The sequence below is a fragment of the Emericellopsis atlantica genome (assembly GCF_019669845.1).
Source record: "Emericellopsis atlantica unplaced genomic scaffold F5Z01scaffold_6, whole genome shotgun sequence".
Taxonomy (NCBI): domain Eukaryota; kingdom Fungi; phylum Ascomycota; class Sordariomycetes; order Hypocreales; family Bionectriaceae; genus Emericellopsis; species Emericellopsis atlantica.
Genome location: NW_025764708.1, coordinates 1,064,548 through 1,082,867, shown reverse-complemented (window position 1 = coordinate 1,082,867; position 18,320 = coordinate 1,064,548). Strand labels below are relative to the sequence as shown.

General features: G+C 57.7%; 7 protein-coding genes across 7 annotated transcripts; 4 read left to right on the top strand and 3 right to left on the bottom strand.

Annotated features, from left to right (window-relative positions):
* Positions 1–265: 265 nt before the first annotated feature.
* Positions 266–850, top strand: F5Z01DRAFT_672160 (uncharacterized protein; the record flags this gene model as incomplete). Its single annotated transcript, XM_046264782.1, has 1 exon — positions 266–850. The coding sequence occupies one exon, from the start codon at positions 266–268 to the stop codon at positions 848–850; it is 585 nt and encodes a 194-aa protein (XP_046120859.1).
* A 396-nt stretch (positions 851–1,246) lies between these two features.
* On the top strand, positions 1,247–3,139 carry F5Z01DRAFT_748510 (uncharacterized protein). The gene is made up of 2 exons (XM_046266991.1): positions 1,247–1,426; positions 1,495–3,139. Exon 2 carries the CDS (start codon positions 1,529–1,531, stop codon positions 3,023–3,025), a length of 1,497 nt encoding a protein of 498 aa, XP_046120858.1. The 5' UTR covers positions 1,247–1,426; positions 1,495–1,528; the 3' UTR covers positions 3,026–3,139.
* A 1,613-nt stretch (positions 3,140–4,752) lies between these two features.
* F5Z01DRAFT_493644 (P-loop containing nucleoside triphosphate hydrolase protein) lies at positions 4,753–8,289 on the top strand. The gene is made up of 5 exons (XM_046260209.1): positions 4,753–6,852; positions 6,905–7,145; positions 7,217–7,276; positions 7,349–7,861; positions 7,916–8,289. Exons 1-4 carry the CDS (start codon positions 4,900–4,902, stop codon positions 7,858–7,860), a joined length of 2,766 nt encoding a protein of 921 aa, XP_046120857.1. The 5' UTR covers positions 4,753–4,899; the 3' UTR covers position 7,861; positions 7,916–8,289.
* A 544-nt stretch (positions 8,290–8,833) lies between these two features.
* On the bottom strand, positions 8,834–11,463 carry F5Z01DRAFT_649377 (fungal-specific transcription factor domain-containing protein). The gene is made up of 3 exons (XM_046263085.1): positions 11,146–11,463; positions 9,956–11,092; positions 8,834–9,898 (listed from the first exon to the last, which is right to left on the bottom strand). The coding sequence occupies exons 1-3, from the start codon at positions 11,241–11,243 to the stop codon at positions 9,010–9,012; spliced, it is 2,124 nt and encodes a 707-aa protein (XP_046120856.1). The 5' UTR covers positions 11,244–11,463; the 3' UTR covers positions 8,834–9,009.
* A 215-nt stretch (positions 11,464–11,678) lies between these two features.
* F5Z01DRAFT_672156 (Six-hairpin glycosidase-like protein) lies at positions 11,679–13,900 on the bottom strand (the record flags this gene model as incomplete). Its single annotated transcript, XM_046264781.1, has 3 exons — positions 11,679–12,738; positions 12,789–13,657; positions 13,715–13,900. 3 exons carry the CDS (start codon positions 13,898–13,900, stop codon positions 11,679–11,681), a joined length of 2,115 nt encoding a protein of 704 aa, XP_046120855.1.
* A 433-nt stretch (positions 13,901–14,333) lies between these two features.
* Positions 14,334–16,683, top strand: F5Z01DRAFT_493585 (major facilitator superfamily transporter). Its single transcript, XM_046260208.1, has 8 exons — positions 14,334–14,787; positions 14,845–14,987; positions 15,065–15,278; positions 15,335–15,729; positions 15,776–15,843; positions 15,911–16,083; positions 16,143–16,597; positions 16,653–16,683. Exons 1-7 carry the CDS (start codon positions 14,505–14,507, stop codon positions 16,439–16,441), a joined length of 1,575 nt encoding a protein of 524 aa, XP_046120854.1. The 5' UTR covers positions 14,334–14,504; the 3' UTR covers positions 16,442–16,597; positions 16,653–16,683.
* Positions 16,576–18,114, bottom strand: F5Z01DRAFT_672154 (uncharacterized protein; the record flags this gene model as incomplete). Its single annotated transcript, XM_046264780.1, has 5 exons — positions 16,576–17,300; positions 17,369–17,556; positions 17,633–17,660; positions 17,723–17,911; positions 17,991–18,114. 5 exons carry the CDS (start codon positions 18,112–18,114, stop codon positions 16,576–16,578), a joined length of 1,254 nt encoding a protein of 417 aa, XP_046120853.1.
* Between the last annotated feature and the right edge of the window lie 206 nt (positions 18,115–18,320).

Here is an 18,320-nt window from a genome sequence, read left to right as displayed (position 1 = left end):
CCCCCCCCGCCCCCCCCCCCCCCCCCCCCCCCCCCCCCCCCCCCCCCCCCCCCCCTCCCCGCCCCCCCCCCCCCCCCCCCCCCCCGAACCAACATTTGATTGCGACGCGGGAGGCTACCTCATACAAGGCAATACTTTATACCGCCTAGATCTCACCACAGGGGAAAACGTCGAAATTAACGATAGCGTTGGTGCTGCCGGGTCTGTCATCAACGCCATTGGATACAATACCCTTGACAACTTCATCTGGGGTATTTCTCTGGGGATGAATGGCGCATCAAACAGGCTGATCCGTATCAATTCAGATGGCGACTCGACTACCTACCCCCTCAACCTGCCTGGGAATTGGCGTACCGGGGATGTCGACAGCCAAGGCCATTTGTGGGTGGCACTGTTTGACGGAACTTGGGCCGAGATCGATGTCGACCAGCAGTCGCCTACCTTTGGCACCGTTTTGAGCCAAGGAGACGGCACAGGCTTTCGAGCGGACTATACAGTGGCTGACTGGGCTTTTGTTCCCGGAGGTGGTCCCTACACTTACGCCATAATCTATCAGACTGATGGCGATGCCAGGAGGGCGCGGTTCAACACCCTCACAGGCACATGGGACCCTCTCGAGTCCTATGGGCAGCTCGTGAACGGTAGTTCCGGGTGTTGGGGTGCCGTTTATTCTTCCGGTGGCGGCAATCTTTACGCCTCCGAGAACAACACTGGGGAGATTTGGCGATTCCCAATCGTGAACGGAGGCGATCCGGAGATGGTCGTCCAGGGCCCCGTTTCATCGAACAATGACGGAGCCAGATGCGTGCTTGCGCCCGACCCGGCCGCACCAAGTTCAACAGCCACCTAACTTAACCCAGGGGGTAGACCCTCTCGAGAGAGCGTCTTGTATGCTGTTCCGACATAACGTCGTAGTATTGGATGAGGATTTTGGACTCAAATCAGGCAAGTTGCCTTTGTCAGTGTTAGGAACCAACTATTAGAGATCATGTGAAATCAAATCTTGTGAGATTATGAGTGAACAGTTTAAGAATCAACACTCCTCAATGATCGTTGCTACTAAATGACACAAATGCGAACATGAGTTCATAGCTCAAAATTAGTCTTGAAACTTCCTCTCCCGCATTCTATAAACATTCTGCCACCAGGCTCCTTAGATAGGGTAGACAGAGTGACAGACGCCCTAGCGCTGCACTGCCAGGCACTCTATCCCTCAGGGAAACACAGCCTCGACAACCAGAAGCAGCGTCGCGCGTCAAGATAACAATGTGATTTGCACGCCTCAGCACCAGCACTGCTCGACCGCAAATACATGCTGGCAACGACAATGCCGTCCACGCCGGCCTCCACGGGGCAGTCGAGCTCTAGCCCACAGCCCGCGTCGTCGTCTCAACTCCCAGTCGAGAAAGGGATGCGTGACCCGCAAGTACGTGTGCATGCAACCGCCGTTTGAAAAAGGCAAACTCCAGTCGCCACATCAGCTGACCAGCCCAGAGCACGTCGAGTCAAGTGCGATGAGCAGAAGCCCATGTGCGGGCGCTGCGTTCGAGGAGGCAGACTCTGTGGCGGCTACGACGACGAGGGCAGAGCCCACGACGCGTCGACGGTGTTGCAGCCTGCTCTACGAGATGGCGCGCGTATAGAGCGCGAGGTGGAACGACTGAGCCATCTCGCGTCTCTTGTCATGTCTCTTGATCGCGACAATCGGCCTTTGCAGCATGACAGAGTCTGGGGACGCCCCTTTCTTCAATTCTCTCATAGCGTGCATTGTGCCAAGGCAGCCGCCGCCGCATTCGGTGCTGCTTACGAGGCCTTACTCAAAGGCCACATTCCGCAGGACCATCCGCCGACGTTGAACTATTACGGATCCGCGCTCCGGCAGCTCCAAGCCAGCGTGGACGACGGCAGCGCAACCCCTGAGTCCTGCGCGGTCGCGTCGCTCATGCTGTCCGGCGTGGAGATTCTTAGCCAGCACGAGGCCAACTCGTTTATGCATTTCCTTGGTGCGTGCCAGATTCTGGACACCAAGCGACAGGGTAGCTCGAGCCCAACAGCGTCCGGCGTTTTAGAGGTGGTGGAGGAAGAGCTGGTGTTGATTGGCGTGGCGGTTGGTGGCTACACAATGTCACAGACCCCGGCGTTTATGCACCTCGAACCCCAACACACACATGCAGCGGACGACGATGATGCGTTTAGTCGCACAGGCTCCGCCATCAAAGCCTCCGCCTACGCCCTCCATCGCGCATACAACTTTATAGGGCGAAGTGGTGGCCCGAAGCACAGGTACTCGGACTACGCCCAAAGAGACCCCATGTTTCTTCGGGACCAGGCCGACGTCTTGGCCAAACTCGGTGCAGTGTGTGGCAGTCTGGAAACGCTCACGGAACGCCTCGAAGCACGGCTCTCGACCAAGGCCGAGTCCGCTTGCGAGACAGCCATGGACCTCGCCGAGGTCTATGCTCTGCGATCCCAGGTCACGACGACGTTGATCTTCTTACTCTGCATGCATAGCCCCTTTGAGAGCGCGCACGACACCCACCGAACCCTGTTTCAGAGCATTATTAGCAACGCGGCCGCGTCGATACACACTAAAGATCGCATCAAGTCAAGCACATTCAGTCGTTTCACATGCCGACCTGGCGTTCTTGGACCTCTGTTCATCGTGAGCACGAAATGCAGGGACCCGTCGCTGCGGCGCCTCGCCACCAGCATGCTTAAAGAGCAGGGTCGAGAAGGGCCAGCCGACGGGCGGACAATGGCCGTCATCAGTGCCCGTTTGACCCAGCTGGAGGAGTCTGCCGAACCCAAGACCGGGCCCCATTTCCCGCGCGTCGCCGCAGACATTCAGGAGCGCTACCGGATTCACGGCTACTCTGTAGACGGTCCCCAGCTCATCAAGGATAATAAGCGTGTTATTCGTGTGAGTTTTAGTATGCCGTGTCCTCCGCTGCAGGAAGGATGGGGATCTGTCGACTACGCGAAGGTGGAAAACTGGTCATTCCGGTCAGAGGATCTGGAATTATAGTGACGCTGCGCCCAACAAGGTTACGAAAACTCCAGATCACTGCGTCACCGAGGCCAGAGCGTTCCACGTGCATTGAAAATAACTGCTTAGACATGCAAAGGGTCGTCTTTCCAGTCCACATTGGCGAACGGGGAGGACAGCCTCAGGCTGAGCCACTCCGAGGTATGGCATGGCACGTGGCAATGGGCCAGGCCCAGGAGGCGTCGTCGAAGTTTACAAGCCCCATGCTGAAAGGAAGTTCAGGAGACACTCGGTCCTTGAGACGAGATCCGCAAAGCCGTGAAAAAAAAGGGGCTTAGTTTCCCGCCAAGGACGGCATATGGAGCTCTCCTCGGCCTTCTGGCTCCACTCAGGGGATCTACGTATTCTCATTCTCAACTTGGTGGCACAGCTGGTCGTCCATTGGACGCAACCAACATGGTTGGGACTAGTGTACTAGTCTAGTGTGCCATTTCAGGGTGGCTACGACGTGGAGTAATTCAGTGGGCCTGCCCTCGGTGCGTGTACAGCGTCTGGACTCTGGCTACACTCGGGCAGCAGAGCTTACTTGGGCATGGACTCCAACATTGAACCCCGAAATGGCATGCTGAAGGGAAGCAATGGGCTATTATGGACTGCGCGACGAGACGCCCTTATTTTGTGGGCCAGGGCTCGGTCGCAAGTCGCAACTACACCAGCGACACATGGCTGGCCAATTGGGCATACTATAAAGGCCCTGGTCACCTGGGCGAAGAGGGATGAACCACGCAGTTTTGACATCAATATCACCTGTCCAGGTCCTCCATCGAACCTTGAGCACCGACAAATCCCGACTTGCTCCGCCCGCCCGCCCGCCCGCCATGTCTACCAATACAACCGCGATAGTGTGCTCGTTGGAGACGTGTCCCATCTCCATGGCCATCATCAGGTACCGACCCAACGTGCCGGCAAATGCATTGTTAGGAGCTCTATTTGGCCTGATGGCCATCGCACAAGTTGGCCTTGGCGTTCGGTACAAGACGTGGAGCTTCCTTGTCGCCATGCTCTGCGGCCTGCATTGATAGTTCTGCAATTTACATAGATATATACCTTGCTGACAGGAAATCTTATACATACGACTATACCCAGTGGAAAATACGGGATCCCGTCTAGTTCTTCCCTTCCGTGCAATGCCTTGCGTTGCTGGAGGTTGGGTCTTCCGAGTTCGTAACCCATAGCCTCCAAAAATAGATATTATTGAACTACCAAGTACGTAGCACATGAGGCAAATCCCCACACACCTGCGCGTCGTCGCTTGCTCCCCATGCCAGGCACGGGCCGCGCCTTAATTAGCACTTGGCTTAGCCCGGACGAGACGCTAACAACAACATGAAGTCCGGGTCTTTATCTCGCGACCCGCCTCTGGCGTTAACTTATTCCCCGTCAATCCACAACACGTCTATTATCCGCTTGGCAGCTGCGTGACGACCGTGATGCACATGCCGCCTGTTCATGGAGGATGTGCTGCGCGACCTGTAGCCGCCGAGCCGTGCACTGGTAAGCGCCCCAGGTTGTGATCCGTTTCGACGAGCCGCCTTAGGCTCACTAATTCGAAAAAGACTGGATCTGCAGGATGCGGCCTGATGATGGGCTGACCCCCTGTGGCCAATGGTAGTCTGGGTTCGGGGTCACTGGGGTGGCAGTGCTGGGCTGTTGGTTCCAAGCTGCAATCTCTTGCTTCCCGGTCAATGAGGTGCAGGAAATGTCTTACTACAAAACACCAAGGCGCGCTGGAGCCTGGTAACATTCTCCAAACTTCCACCGGTCCTGTACTTTTTTCTTGTATCAACCCATCAGAAGTTATCCTTGTCCATTCTATCACAGACCAGTAAGCCAAAACAGCCCTATCTTTAGCTATGGAAGATATGGCCGCGCTCGATATTGCACTTGATTCCGTGGGGCTGGACGAGCTCAATAGCCCGGAGGCAAAGGCTTTGCTCGACACAATCGACAGCCTCCGAGAGATGCACGTTGGCGAGATTGTTAATCTGCCACAAATCATCGTCGTTGGGGACCAATCTTCAGGAAAGAGCTCCGTCTTGGAAGCCATTTCCCGCGTCCGCTTTCCCACCAAGGGCGACCTTTGCACTCGGTTCGCGACGCAGTTGGTCCTGCGACGAAGCCCGGAGACCAAGATTAGGGTCAGGATTGACGGTGCTACTGGGGCTGGATCCGGCTCCTCTCAGCAGTTCCGTCGGGTCAGCTTTGACAAGGATGCTCTCCCCGAGATCATTAATGAGGCCACGGAGAAGATGGGGATCCGCGTCGGCAGCTCGAAAGGCTTTTCTAAAGACATCCTTCATGTGGAGATAGCCGGTCCAGACATCTACCCCGTCACTCTTGTCGACTTGCCAGGCTTCTTTCACTCGGAGACTGCAGACCAAACTCCCGAGGACAAGCAGATCGTGAAGGAGCTCGCAGAGTCCTACATGAAGCAGTCGAAGAGTATTATTCTCGCTGTTGTCTCGGCCAATCAGAACCTTGCAAACCAAATAGTTGTTGAAGAGGCCAAGAGATACGATCCCAACAGGGAGCGCACGGTTGGCATCATCACGAAGCCTGACCTAGCGGCACCGGGATCTCAGGATGAAAAGAAGTGCCTCCAGCTCATCAGAGGTCAAGAAAGTAAGCACAAGCTAAAGCTAGGGTGGCATGTTCTGCGAAATCGACCAGAGGGCCAGGAAGAGGCGACAGCGGACGACCGAGATACGGAAGAAGAGAAGTTCTTCCAGTCCGGCGCATGGTCTAGCATCATCCCGATGAGCCGCGGCATCACACCCCTGCGAAAGAAGCTCAGCAAAGTGCTTTTGCAACATATCCAGAAGACACTTCCTGGCCTGATTGAAGAGATCGAGAAGAGCCTATCTGCTCGCCAGAGAGCCATTGAGCAGCTTGGAAAGCCCCGCTCGAAACCAGATGAACTGCGAACGTATTTGCTAGAGATCGCCGAGCGGTTTCAGCGCCTTGCGCGTGATGGCATCGATGGGCGGTACGGCGACGAGTTTTTCGGCGACTTGTACAACAATCAGGGGACGCGAAAGTTACGTGCGCTACTGAGAGCATTCAACCGTGCATTCCACGCGACCCTGGTATCCAAAGGAGTGGATCGTGAGATTGCATGGGACGATGAAGAAGGCTTTTCGGTGGATGATGGCGCCTTTGAGTGGATTCAGAACGGAGATGATGGGCCCGAATACCTAAAGCCATTTCTTGATCTCTTCAAGGACATTTCAGACCCTACTCCAATATCTGAGACTGAGCTTCGCGAGGAGCTCGAAGAGCTGGCGGCGGCAAATCAGGGGACCGAATATCCCGGTTTGCCCAATGGTGACCTGGGATTCCAACTCTTCAAGATGCAAGCCAAACCGTGGGCTGGCATCGCGGACGTTTACCTGGATCAAGTTGCCGACTTTGCCAAGGCATTTGTGGAAGATTTATTCATTCACATCATTGGAGCCGACAAGCAGACCACTAACGCTATCTTGGTGCTCTATGTAGGCAGATTCTTTGAGGAGAGGCGAAAGCTGCTGAAGGAGAAACTGCAAGAGATTCTCCGGCCATATGTATCTGCATACGGCCCACCGCTTGACGCGGAGTTCCATGCAGCCCTCTCGTCCATGGTTACTGGGCGGGAGGCGGAACGTGTTGCAAGCCTGCTCGAAGAAAAGTTTCCTGCCGCTTTCACCGACAAGGCGGGAAAGGGTCTCACACATGAAGAGGTCGAGGAGGCAATTCGCAGTGCTAGGGCAGCCAAGGCTAGCGAATTCGGTACAGAAAAGATCGTTGGCATGGCAATGACACACTTTAAGGTCCAAAAAACCGTCAGCGCAGTTTTTGATCAAGGCTAATAGGTGCTCTTAGATGTCTCTCAGAACATTCGCCGAGAATGTTGTGAACCTGGCTGTTGAGAACTGTCTTGTTTCTGACCTCCCAACAATCTTGACGCCGTCGACGGTGGTTCGAATGGATCAAGAACGACTGATTGAACTCGCCTCTGAGTCTGAGACTGTTCAAGCGGAGAGACTGGAACTTCAACTCGAAGCCAATATCCTCAGAGAAGGCCTGGAAAGGTGCCAAAGATCTCGTCTACACGAGAGAACAGGTAGGTTGACCCTGATCAACTACTATGAAAGGTCGATCGTTACTCTACAAATGCTTAACAAGTACATATAGTCCTTCCTGGGTCCTTTTTGAATACCCCGGCTTCAACCTCGGGTAGGCACTCAGCTTCAAGTAAGTCCTCATAACTGTCTACGAACCACAGAAATCGTCATGTGCGACTTTTAGAGACTAAATCATTGTTAGCATCCGAAACGGCTAAGCAAAGCTCGCCTCATCCGAAAAACCCGGCACATCCATCATCCATCTTGGCAGAGAACTCTAGCTCAGTGAGGCCCTCAAAGCCTTCAGCGCAAACGCTCTTTGCCAAAGACTCGGGTTTCGGTAGACCCACGTCTGTGCAGCCATCAAAAGCAGAATCACCCCCGGCACCACAGACGCTCTTTGGCAACTCAGGCTTCGGTAGATCCACGTCCGTGCAGCCATCGAAAGCAGAGTCATCCCCGGCACCACAGACGCTCTTTGGAAACCCAGCTTTCGGTAGATCCACGTCTGTCCAGCCATCGAAAGCAGAGTCATCCCCGGCACCACCGCCAACACAGACACCAGGCTCCAGCCTATTCGGGAACCCAATTTCTAATACCAATGGCGTTGGAAATGGGCCCTCTTCGTTTGGCACGAAGAATGCTCAAGCCTCCGTGTTCGGTGGCTCCACCAGTGCCAGCACACAATTCCGCGGCTTCGGTTCTGGACTTTGAGGTCAGAAGCCTCCCCTGCACAAGGCGCTTAACAATGCTAACAGATTTGCCACAGGTTCGTAGGGCAACTACTCTGTTCCAGGACGAAGCGTGATACTTGTATACAAGAACAATGGGAACATGATGAGCTCAACTTTCCACGCCCCTGCAGCCGTTAGGACGAATATTGCTGTGGCCCAACTGTTCGTGAGTGTTATCTTTTTGGTCTGTATAGTAGTTTATCTAGATGGTATCTGTCACGGGCCAGACGACATGCCCGTAGATGTGATGCCGTGCGGAGCACGGATTAGTACGGACCAAAAGAGGCTCTAGTATTTTCCGGCAACTACTTGTACGTAACAGAGCTAGAGCTCTCCCTTGTTGATTCTCCTTAGCTTTACAAAGGCCCAATAGAGCACCCCTCTTATTGACCAAGAAAGGGACCAGCCCTTGACACTCATCGCCTTACCTCCTGATCGAATCGTTGTCCAAGGCCACTACGAATAACACCGTATCGCCTTATGTTATGCCAGTGTGAATGGTATTTCTTTCGGGATAAATGCTGCCACTTGAAGCGACATTTGCTTTCACCTTGGAGTCATTATGTTCCGCTTTGGAAGCCATCACCCCCATAGATAAGGATACTGAGAAGCTATTTAGAAGTTAGTTCGCTAACGACTAGCGAATACCGGCTGGTGTGTGTTTTCGCACTTTTTGCCGAGGGGTATTTTATCGACTAATTTAACTTTAATTAGCCGACGATAGCTTTAATCACCTAGTATATAATTACTAAATTTAGCTTTATACACAGGATAGTAATAGTTGTAGGCCGGCGGAATCTCTAATACTCTACCGTCCGCGCCTAAGCTCAGAGTCGCATAATCAATAACCAGATGTATATAGCCATCAACAAAACACTGTCTGTCACATACGACCATACCCAGTGGAAAATACGGGATCCCGTCCGCTCTCCCATAGTCAAGCCGCTGAGGGGCTGATTAGTAGTTGGGTCGGTGACGACCAGCGAATACCGGCTGTTGTATGTTTTTTTGGATCAGTGCTCAATGTTTTTGGCGGTCGAGCGTGCCTTGGCCCATAATCAGGGCGGTCGTCAGACTCGCACCAGCAGTAGCTCGTACACCCATGATTACGAACTGGCATACGACGCCTTCATGTATCAAAGTTATGATATAGCGAATAGTCATCCATTTCCATCCAGCCGACCAACTCGCGGTATAGAGTGTCCCCTTGACTGAGTTGGAACAGCTGTAGGTCGTCCTGAACGGTCACAGATCCCGAGCCTGCCGGATGATGCATCCCGTCGAACGCTGCGCCGCTCTGCTCTCCCGGAAACAGACCCATCTGGTCAGACAAGGATTGCCGGGCGCGGCCCATGGCATTAAACGCCTGCACCAGCCCCGCGAGGCCCGTGAGAACCACCCAGCAGTCCCGGGAATAGCTGCTCCCGGATTCGGCATCCGACTTGAGAAGCTCGAGGGCGAAGGTGACGTCAGGATCCGGAACGGGCAGGGATTCACGGGCCAAGTCTTCGAGCACGCGGATAATGGCCGCGTTGAAGACGTAGTGTAGCTCTGCGTGGGCAAAGCGCCTAGATGCATCCAGCTGGACGAGCCACCGCGCGATGCGCAGGTTCCAGCCAGCCGAGGCGAGCCCGGCCTCGATGTGGTGCCGGCGTGGGTGGCCCTCGGGGCTCCAGGGGATGCCACCGGGCTGGATGCAGCGCTCCGCCACGGCCTTCTTGACGGCGATGAAGAAGATAGGCCGCGCGGTCAGAACCACCAGTTGGTGGAAGGACATTTGCAGGATGCACACGGCCGGGTCCCTGTTGAAGCTCACAGAATCCATCCGCAGCGGCAGAGGCAGGCTGTCCTGCCAGGACTGCAGCATTTGTGCGGCCTCATCGACGCAGTGCTGCGGCGCCTTGTTCTGTGTCGACGCACCGCGCCAAGGCGCAACCCTGTACGTGTTGCACACAATGTAGCCCGAGATTCGCGCCAGTTCAACATGTGCAATGAGGCCTGCTGCTGGGGGGAGAGATCTATGTCGCTGTCAGCCAAGCCGTTCTAGCACCGCGTGAGAGGATCGTGTGGCCTACGCGACTTCGACCGGCAACGCCATCCGGACGGCATCGTCGTGTATGGTGGGCGGCCGTCCCATGAGGCAGCTGAGCCAGCGGTCAAGAATGTACAGTGTCCAGCATAACCGCTTTCCGGGCTCGTCGACCCATCCGCGCAGGAAGCCGTGGGTGACGGCGATGTGGATGGCCATGCTCACGCATGCGTAGGCCGCGTCGCGCCGGTTGACTTCGATGAGGTAAAAGGCCATGAGGGCTAGGGTAGACATGCGCACGGCAGGGTTCCGGGGCATCTTGAGCGGGTTCCCCAGTAGCATCCTCGCCCGTTGGGAGTGCGCCTCGGCCGCCTTGCGTGCATCGGCGCCGCGAAGCGAGGCCGTGCGGGTCTGGCAGGCCATGGCAAAGGCGGCCTGGTACAGGGCCAGCTGCTCGTTGCTGTGCAGGCCAGACTCCCCCGGGCCAGGCACCGGGAGGGTCTCGAGGTCTCCCCACCAGTATATGCCGCCCGAGGGGAAGTCGCCGTTGCCGTCCTGGATGGCGTAGCGGAGCTCGGCGAGCAGCAAGATCATCTCGGTGCGGGTGGGGAGCCACATGGGATCGACCTCGGGCTCGCTCAGGGGACGGGAGTCGTGCGTCTGGTACCGACCAACAGACCAGATAAAGCGGACGCCCGTGTCGGGGAGGGACGCCCAGTCCGGGCTTGCGGCCCAGGGCTCTTCGGGGGCCAGGGGGAAGAGGGACGTCATGAACTCCTTGAGGTAGTCCAGGAATGTGGCCCCCGAGGTCTCGCCCAGAAACCGGACGGTGCCATCCGGATCATGCAGCATGCGACCCTCGGTGGCATCGGGCGGCGTGCTGGGGGTGCCGGCACATGCCGCGGCAGGGGCAGCCTCGCTGACGACAGGCGGCGGTGTGCCGAGTCGTACATGACTGTGGTGGGAGAGCAGAGGCTGCCTGTCCTCACTGGTGGATGTGGCGTCGGCGAGGGCGACTTCGAGGGCAGCGCACCGTTGGCGAAGCTGCTCCAGCTCAGCGGCCACAGTGCCTGAGGAACTCTCTCGCTGGGAGGGGTACACGCATTCCCTGCCAGCCGACTGGCACAGTCGACATGGCCGTTGCCCGGAGCATTTCTTGCGGCGCGAGTTGCAGTGGTTGCATCTGTGCGAGGTTAGTCGTGTTGAGATCCTGGGACCTGGCCCATGTTCACTCACGCGACGGGGACTCGTTTTCGGTCGCCAGCCGCCACCTTGCGTCGTCGTGGATTCACGGGCAGCCTCTCGGGAACTGCTTGTGGTTCGAGAGAGGACATTTGCTGGAGCCTGGAGCCTGGAGCCTGGCGAGCAACGGCTCACGTGAGCACCGGGGCGCCAGTCGTGGAACGTCAGGTGTCTAAAGTAAACTCACGGAAGGCTGGAAGCGGAAGTAATGAGAATCCAACTGGTGGAAGGAGCAGAGAGTCGTTGGCAGGTGGCCGATGATTGGTGTAGTCAAAGTCTGCCCCGCCCCCACCTCTCCAAGTTCAACTCGGTTAGTGTCAGGAACAGGCTCGGTCCAGGGTAGGGGGCACGCGTGCTTCAGCCTACATGCTCCTGCCAGCTCTTGTTACTATTCTACCTACTTAGTAATCAACACAAGTACGTACCTCCAGGCACCCTCAGAGCGTCCCAGAAGAACCGCGGCAGGTACATTCACATGAGGCAGACGAGCTGCTGACGTATACTCGTACTCTCACGTCCATCGGCATTTAGTACAAGCAGGACGCGTCTGTCGCCCTCATATCTACAACCCACGCCCCGATCATGGACCCCGGCCAGCTGAACCACGCCTTGCTCGAACACACGGCCGTCTCGTGGTCAATGGCCTCTGAGAACGTCCCGTCCCACTGCATTGCCCCGGCTATGCGGCGCCACACATCCGCGAGCCTGTCCGCATCGCCCTGCGCCGCCGCGTAGGCCGCCTCGTGAAAGAGGCCCAGAGTCCACGTGCCCGTCGTATGCACGCTTCCCAGCCCGTGGTACGGGCCCTTGCTGCAGTACCCGGTCTCGTTCGCCGGCGAGAGGCCAAACTCCATCGTGTTCCGCCAAAGTTCCGTCTCTTCCCCGTTCACGACGAAGCCCCAGTCCTGCGCCAGGAGAGTCGGCACGTCGTTGCCGTCGTGGTAGAATGTGTGCCGGCCGCCGCCATCCGTGAGATAGGCGAACATGCGCAGCCCGGATCCGGGGTGGATCGCCGTGAAATGCTCCATGGTCCTCTCCCGGAGGCTCTTGATGAGGTCGTCCAGGTCCAGGTCCAGGTCCAGACCCCCCGTCATCTCGTCCAGCGCGCCGACGCCAAGCTGGGACAAGAGGCCTCGCAGTCTTGACAGGGTGTGCCACAGCAAGACATGACTGGAGAAGTGGAAGGGGTACACCACGGCGTCGTCGCCCGGCGTCTCGTCCGTCGGCCAGAGCTCGCATCCAGGATCCTGCTTCGAGCTGACAAGGCCGAGGACCTCGGCCAGCGCGCCACCCTCGACAACCTCCAGCACAAACCCGCTCTCGTGCGGGAAGCACTCGAGAAAGTCGCACAACTCCAGTATCGGGTAGCACTGCTGGTCCAGCTGGAAAACTAGTCCGTCTTTGGGCAGGCCGGTGACCAGGTACGATCTGTGCCAGAATCCGTGGGGCCGCTGGGCCTCCACAAACACCCACCTGAGGTGCGCCTTGGTCGCCTGTGCGACATGCTGCCTGTACATCTCGGCCGCGGGCGGATTGACCAGACTGGGCAGGTTCTTGTACACTTTGTAGAGCAGTCGGATTTGCCAGCTGGGACCCCATGTTAGCAATGTCCTCTCCAGCAGCAGCAGAGTACTGACTAATTGTCACGGTTCCAACCCAGGGGCAACGCAACGTGGTCCGTGATGACAGCCGATGCTGTGTCCGAGATCGGGACGACGCAGTTGGCGAGAACGTAATCCACGTTCCTGCGAATGATGTACGTCCCTATTGTCTCTGCCCGCTTCCATTCGACATGGCCCGTATCCTTGGCTTGTTTGATGGGCAACGGCAGCCACGCTTCGTCGCTTTGTGCCTCGGGCAGCAGCCTGTACCTCGCCACAAGGCTGGCGCTGCAACCGGGCGCGATGCTCACAGCCTCGAAATGGGTAGCGTGCAAAGGTCTCTCGCGCACCAATTGCTCGTCCAGGCCGTCTAGTGCCACCGCAACGCCATCGACCTCGAGGAACCCGTCCAGACGGGCGCCCAGGCAAGGGTTAGTGACTCGGAAACCACAGCCACCATTCGTCCGCACCAGGTCATTCTGGCTCGGGGGCAGGGGTATCGGGCCTCCCTCCGTCAGCTGGCCGTACGACGCTCGATTGAGGCTGAGCCCGAGGTTGAGGCGGGCTCGGACATTCTCCCTCTCGGCGCCCCTATTCGTCACGGTGGCCGACTGCACCAGCTCACCGCCCCGCAGGATCTGCGCCGTATGCACGACATGCAGGCCACGGCCGAGAGAGAACTCAAAGACGGCCCTGTTCCAGGTTGCCATCCGGACGGAGACGAGGGACGAGGGCTGGCCTAGGTCCAGGCCAAAACCCGGCGTCCTATCCCGCAGGCAGGTGAGCATCCGGGTGCGATAGTCGCGGACATAGGCCGGGTCGTGGAACCTCGAACCATCAAACTGCTCAAAGGGCACGGCGACAACGATGCCGTGCTTGGGATGGAAGACACCAAGCTGCAAGACCTGCGCACACCATGTCAGTGACGTTATCTCGGCGAGAGAGAGTCTGGGGAAACGAACCCGCCCAACAAGGTCCGTGGACAATGAGGTGCCGTCGCGGCCAATGTCCACCGTCTTACTCGGGGCTCGCGCTTCGAGATCGAAAATCACAGGTCTCGAGTAGTCGTGCGTGCCCTGGAGGCCATAGCCCTTGGTCTGCGGCAGCGCCTCGGACTCCAGACAATTCGTGGGGGAGATGCTACCCATGGTGTTTATGATGCTGACAACTGACGGCCACCAGGATCGTGGGAGGACCAAGTATGAGAGATGCAGCGGATCCCATGTGGTCGTGAGTTTCCATGGCCGTTTGTAAATACACCAGACGCCGTTCCAATCGAGCTGGACGGTGAGCCGTATGGGGTACCGTACCCTCCTCACGTTGCTCGGTTGTCTAGTTCCCATCCTAGCTTGTATGGTCCGGCGGCAACTGCCGCCAGGCGAGCGACTCCATAGTCCATACCTTACCATCGCTCAACACTTGGAGAGGGCACCAGAGTGTGGCGGCAGCTGCCGCTTGAAGCAGCTGAGCGGCACCGTGCCGCCTGGCGACCATGGCGGGTACCAGAGCCGCCCCGACCCTGTGGAGCTTTGACAAGGCGAGCCGCTCAACCATCTCCAGCGCCATCACTCTCATCCCCAGACGAACCCGTTCGTTTGGGGCCCCGGACGTGTGAATTCCCATGGGTTGAACTTCTGGGCCTCCACCGCACCCCTGGTCTCCAGACAACATTAAAAGGCCAGCGGTGGCCGCCTTGAGACTTGCGATATCTGGGCCTCTTTGACGACCTGCTTATTCACCACCACCCTCAACATGGACTCCATTAGGAAACAGTCCCCAGCCGCGTCCGGTGATGCCCAGCTCGCCGGCCGCACATCCAAAAGCAGCGTCAGCAAGCCCCATGAGAAGCTGGCCGAGATCGCGACGGCCGCCAGGGGCCCCGTGTCGACGACCGATCATGTCCAGTCGCGCGAGTCCATCGCCATGGCGAAAAGGGTCAATCGAAAACTCGACTTTGCCCTTCTACCCATCCTCTCTTTCCTGTACCTCTTCAACGGCCTTGACCGCTCCAATATTGGCAACGCAGAGACGCAAGGTCTGCAAGCCCGCCTCCTTTTCTCCGGGACACGAAGCTGACTGGGCGCAACGATAGGCTTCACCCGCGACATTGGTGCCAGTCCCGAGGACCTCAACCTGGCCGTGTCCCTCTTCTTCATCACCTTTGTGCTGTTCCAGCCTCCCTCGGCCGCTGTCGGCCGCTGGCTCGGTGCCAAGCACTGGATCCCCATCATGATGGTATGTTCAATGTTCTATCCGCCCTGGACGTCAGGCAAACATGTTCCGTGCTTACTCCCTGTTCTCTCTCTCGGCAGATTGGCTGGGGCGCTATCACTCTTGCGCAGGCGTGGATTAAAGGACGAGGCGCCCTGATAGCAACCCGACTCCTCATCGGAGCCTTCGAGGCTGGCTTCTACCCCACCGCCGTCGCCTATCTCTCCTTCTTCTACTGCCGCTTCGACCTGGCCACGAGGATCGGCCTGTTCTATGGCCAGTACGCCATCGCAGGTGCCTTCTCCGGCTCCATCGGTATGCATCTTGCCATGACCGCGTCCCGAAACCGCTCCCAACTAACTAGACGCCAGCATATGGCATCTTCCACCTGCGGACCGGCCCCCTCAACAACTGGCAGTACCTCTTCGTCATTGAAGGTGCCCTGACCATGCTGTTCGGCCTCATTGCGTGGGTCTGGCTCCCCACAGGCCCCGGGTCGGCGTGGTTCTTCAGCGAGGAGGAGCGCATCTTTGCCGCCGAGCGCATCAAGGCCGACAACGCCCTCTATGTATCCCACGCCTACAGCGAGGACGGCGTGGAGCAGGACAGGCTGACCAAGCGCGACGTTGTCGAGACGGGCAAGGACTGGAAGCTCTGGTATGTGCTGTTCTTCAACATCTGCGCCAGCGTGCCCAGCCAGGCCTTTTCGGTCTTTTTGCCCCTCGTCGTCCAGGGCCTCGGATACTCGTCCATCCAGGCAAATCTGGTGCGTAAGGCATCTGCCCCCCCGCGGTCGTGTTCTGACAGTCTAGATGTCTGTGCCCCCCTTTGTCTGTGGTGCCGTTGGACTGTATCTCTTCGCGCTGAGCTCTGATCACCGGTAAGACATTCCCCAGCCCACGGATCCGCTGTGGTGTGTATCCTGCCCTCTGACACACGTTTCGTAGAAAGGAACGCGGCCTCCACATTATCGGCGGCATCCTCGTGGCCCTTGTAGGCCTGGTCATTACAGTCGCCGTCCGCTCCCACGGGGGCAAATACGCCGGCCTCTGCATCCTTCTCTTCGGAAGCTACGTGTCAGCCCCCCTCACAGTGGCCTGGCTCAGCGGCAACACACCCGGTACGTGCCATCCCACTCCGCCATCCACGACGAGCAGGGGCGTGCTGACGAGCAGACAGAACCCGGAAAACGAGCCCTTGTTCTCGGTGTCAACGGCTTCGGCAACCTGGCCGGCGTCATTGGCGCGCAGCTCTACCGCCCCAAGTACAAGCCGGACTATCACATCCCGTTCTACGCCACCCTGGGCTTTGTGGCGCTGGCGCTGGCTGGGTATCTCGCCTATCGCTTCACACTGCAGCACGTCAACCGAAGGAAGCTCAAGACCATGAGCGACAAGACCGAGGAAGAGATTCAGTGCGAGCGGACCGATAATACCCGCTATGCTGATCGCAAGTGGACGTTTATTTACGGACTGTAGGCTCGGATGTTGCTGGTGTTCGCGACAGTGGGATCAGTTCAAGGAGGCGTAGGCGTAGATGTGAATGCCAGGCTACGACAAAAGCACTGGCTCCTAATGAAAAATCCAAATATGCTTGAAGCGCAACTACAAGTTCAGGCTCGACGATCGTTACATGTATGTTTCCCTCCCCAGCCTCGTCCACCATGCCGCTCCTCATGTCGCTTGACAGCCAGAATGGGCGCCTCGTCACTGCCGGGTCGTCGCGACCCTCCCATCTTGTCCTGAACCGGCAGTCGCCTTACTTCAACGAAGACCGGCCAATCCTTTGGTGGCGGTGTAGGCGCGCGCTCCGACCACCGTCTTTCCAGGGGCACAGCCGGATCCGGTGGGCTCTCCCTTCCCTCCTGCTGTTGCCTCCGCCATCGACGCGGCACAAAGGTCTCGTACATGTGCCTTCTCAACGGTGCCGTCGTGCCAAATACGACGAACATGAGCAACCCCGGCGTGGCACCGGGCATGAAGAAGACCCAGGAGCCCCTGACTTTCTCGGCGGACAAGTCAGGCGCGCGCGCCGCCGAGTCGTCCTGCGCATTTGTGACGGAACGCAGCTGGAAGAGGGTGTTTGTGACCTCGAAGACGCTCAGGGCACCAAACGCAATGGTGAAGCGGACCATGAGCCAGCGGTCCCAGATTCCCTTTCGCTTGTGTCGCGGGCGTGCGGTCGATGCGGTGCCGCGGCCTCCTCCGAGTGCCGAGAGGTCGTGCCCGGTGGAGGAGGCTTCATCGTGGCTCCAGTGCACGAATTTGCGCTTCGTGTGGATGTAGCGACCGAGGATGGCGATCATGAGGATGCAGCCGAAGAAGAGGCTAAGCATGACTGCACGATTCTTGTTAGCTAGACATTTTCCTCTGGCAACTCGTTGCGGCGTCCACAGGGGAACGGACGTGGCAGGTCGGCAAGTAGGATGAATGACACAAACTTGTCTTGCACTTGAGGTACTCGGAGGAGGAGGGTGGTGACCAGGGGAAACAGTATCGCCGCTAGTTTTCCTCCGCGGTTGATGCGGCGAAGGATGTTCTTGAGCTTCGGTCGGGACGATAGCCCATATACAGACTGGGCAAGGGAAGCGGCCCTCGGATGATGTCAACACTTGCGAGGCAGACAGACGAGGCTGCAGAAGTGAGGGCTCGTACCAGAACATGACGCACATGGCCTCGACGCCGTAGCAATAATATTCTGCGGGTGGGGAATGTCAATAGGGCCCTTTCGTGGGGGACGTGAATCCATCGGACACGTACGGATGTAGTACAACACGAGGCTGACGCCAACGGATCCATTGGCAATGGCAACCTCGGGATTGTGAGGGTGCATTTTGCGGTTCTCAAACTGTTCCTCGACGAGACCATGGTACCGCGTAATGTCGTATACTTGCTGGACGAGGGAGGCCGTGGTGCTGAGCGTCGCAAAGTACGAGAGAATCGCGACATCTGCGCCGCCCATGAGTGTCATTGGACGGAACTAACGGCCGGCCGCGCAATGCGCATCATCTAGGAGCAATTCACTCACAGCTCGTCCGCTCATGGTGCGTCCATGTCAGCCAAACCAGCAGGAGGCTGGCGATCAAGCAGAGGCAGCAGTAGAGCATCACGCCGGCCACCGTGCCCTCGGCGCCTGCTGGGATCTGTGACATGATAGTATCGATGAAGATGCTTGTGGGTGGTCTTCCCCTCGCCTGGGGAACCGGTCCGCGTTCGTGCGCCACCACGGCTTTATGACCAAAGAGCGTACATGTAGGTCCCAGTCACAAAGAGGGCCAGATGACTTGGACGATGGCATCCTGTGTAGACTCGGTCAACCACTTTGGGAAGGGGAGGCACCGCGGCGAAGAGGCAAGCC

What these genes read in the sequence shown, in the direction of transcription:
- F5Z01DRAFT_493644 (XM_046260209.1), top strand. Translation starts at nt 4,900, where the DNA reads ATGGAAGATATGGCCGCGCTCGATATTGCACTTGATTCCGTGGGGCTG. An exon ending in TGGCAATGACACACTTTAAG is followed by an intron (nt 6,853 to 6,904) that starts GTCCAAAAAACC and finishes AGGTGCTCTTAG; the next exon opens with ATGTCTCTCAGAACATTCGC. An exon ending in GGGTAGGCACTCAGCTTCAA is followed by an intron (nt 7,277 to 7,348) that starts GTAAGTCCTCAT and finishes AATCATTGTTAG; the next exon opens with CATCCGAAACGGCTAAGCAA.
- F5Z01DRAFT_748510 (XM_046266991.1), top strand. Translation starts at nt 1,529, where the DNA reads ATGTGCGGGCGCTGCGTTCGAGGAGGCAGACTCTGTGGCGGCTACGAC.
- F5Z01DRAFT_493585 (XM_046260208.1), top strand. Translation starts at nt 14,505, where the DNA reads ATGGACTCCATTAGGAAACAGTCCCCAGCCGCGTCCGGTGATGCCCAG. An exon ending in TGCCTTCTCCGGCTCCATCG is followed by an intron (nt 15,279 to 15,334) that starts GTATGCATCTTG and finishes ACTAGACGCCAG; the next exon opens with CATATGGCATCTTCCACCTG. An exon ending in GCTCAGCGGCAACACACCCG is followed by an intron (nt 16,084 to 16,142) that starts GTACGTGCCATC and finishes ACGAGCAGACAG; the next exon opens with AACCCGGAAAACGAGCCCTT.
- F5Z01DRAFT_649377 (XM_046263085.1), bottom strand. Translation starts at nt 11,243, where the DNA reads ATGTCCTCTCTCGAACCACAAGCAGTTCCCGAGAGGCTGCCCGTGAAT. An exon ending in CGAAAACGAGTCCCCGTCGC is followed by an intron (nt 11,093 to 11,145) that starts GTGAGTGAACAT and finishes AACCTCGCACAG; the next exon opens with ATGCAACCACTGCAACTCGC. An exon ending in GCGTTGCCGGTCGAAGTCGC is followed by an intron (nt 9,899 to 9,955) that starts GTAGGCCACACG and finishes ACAGCGACATAG; the next exon opens with ATCTCTCCCCCCAGCAGCAG.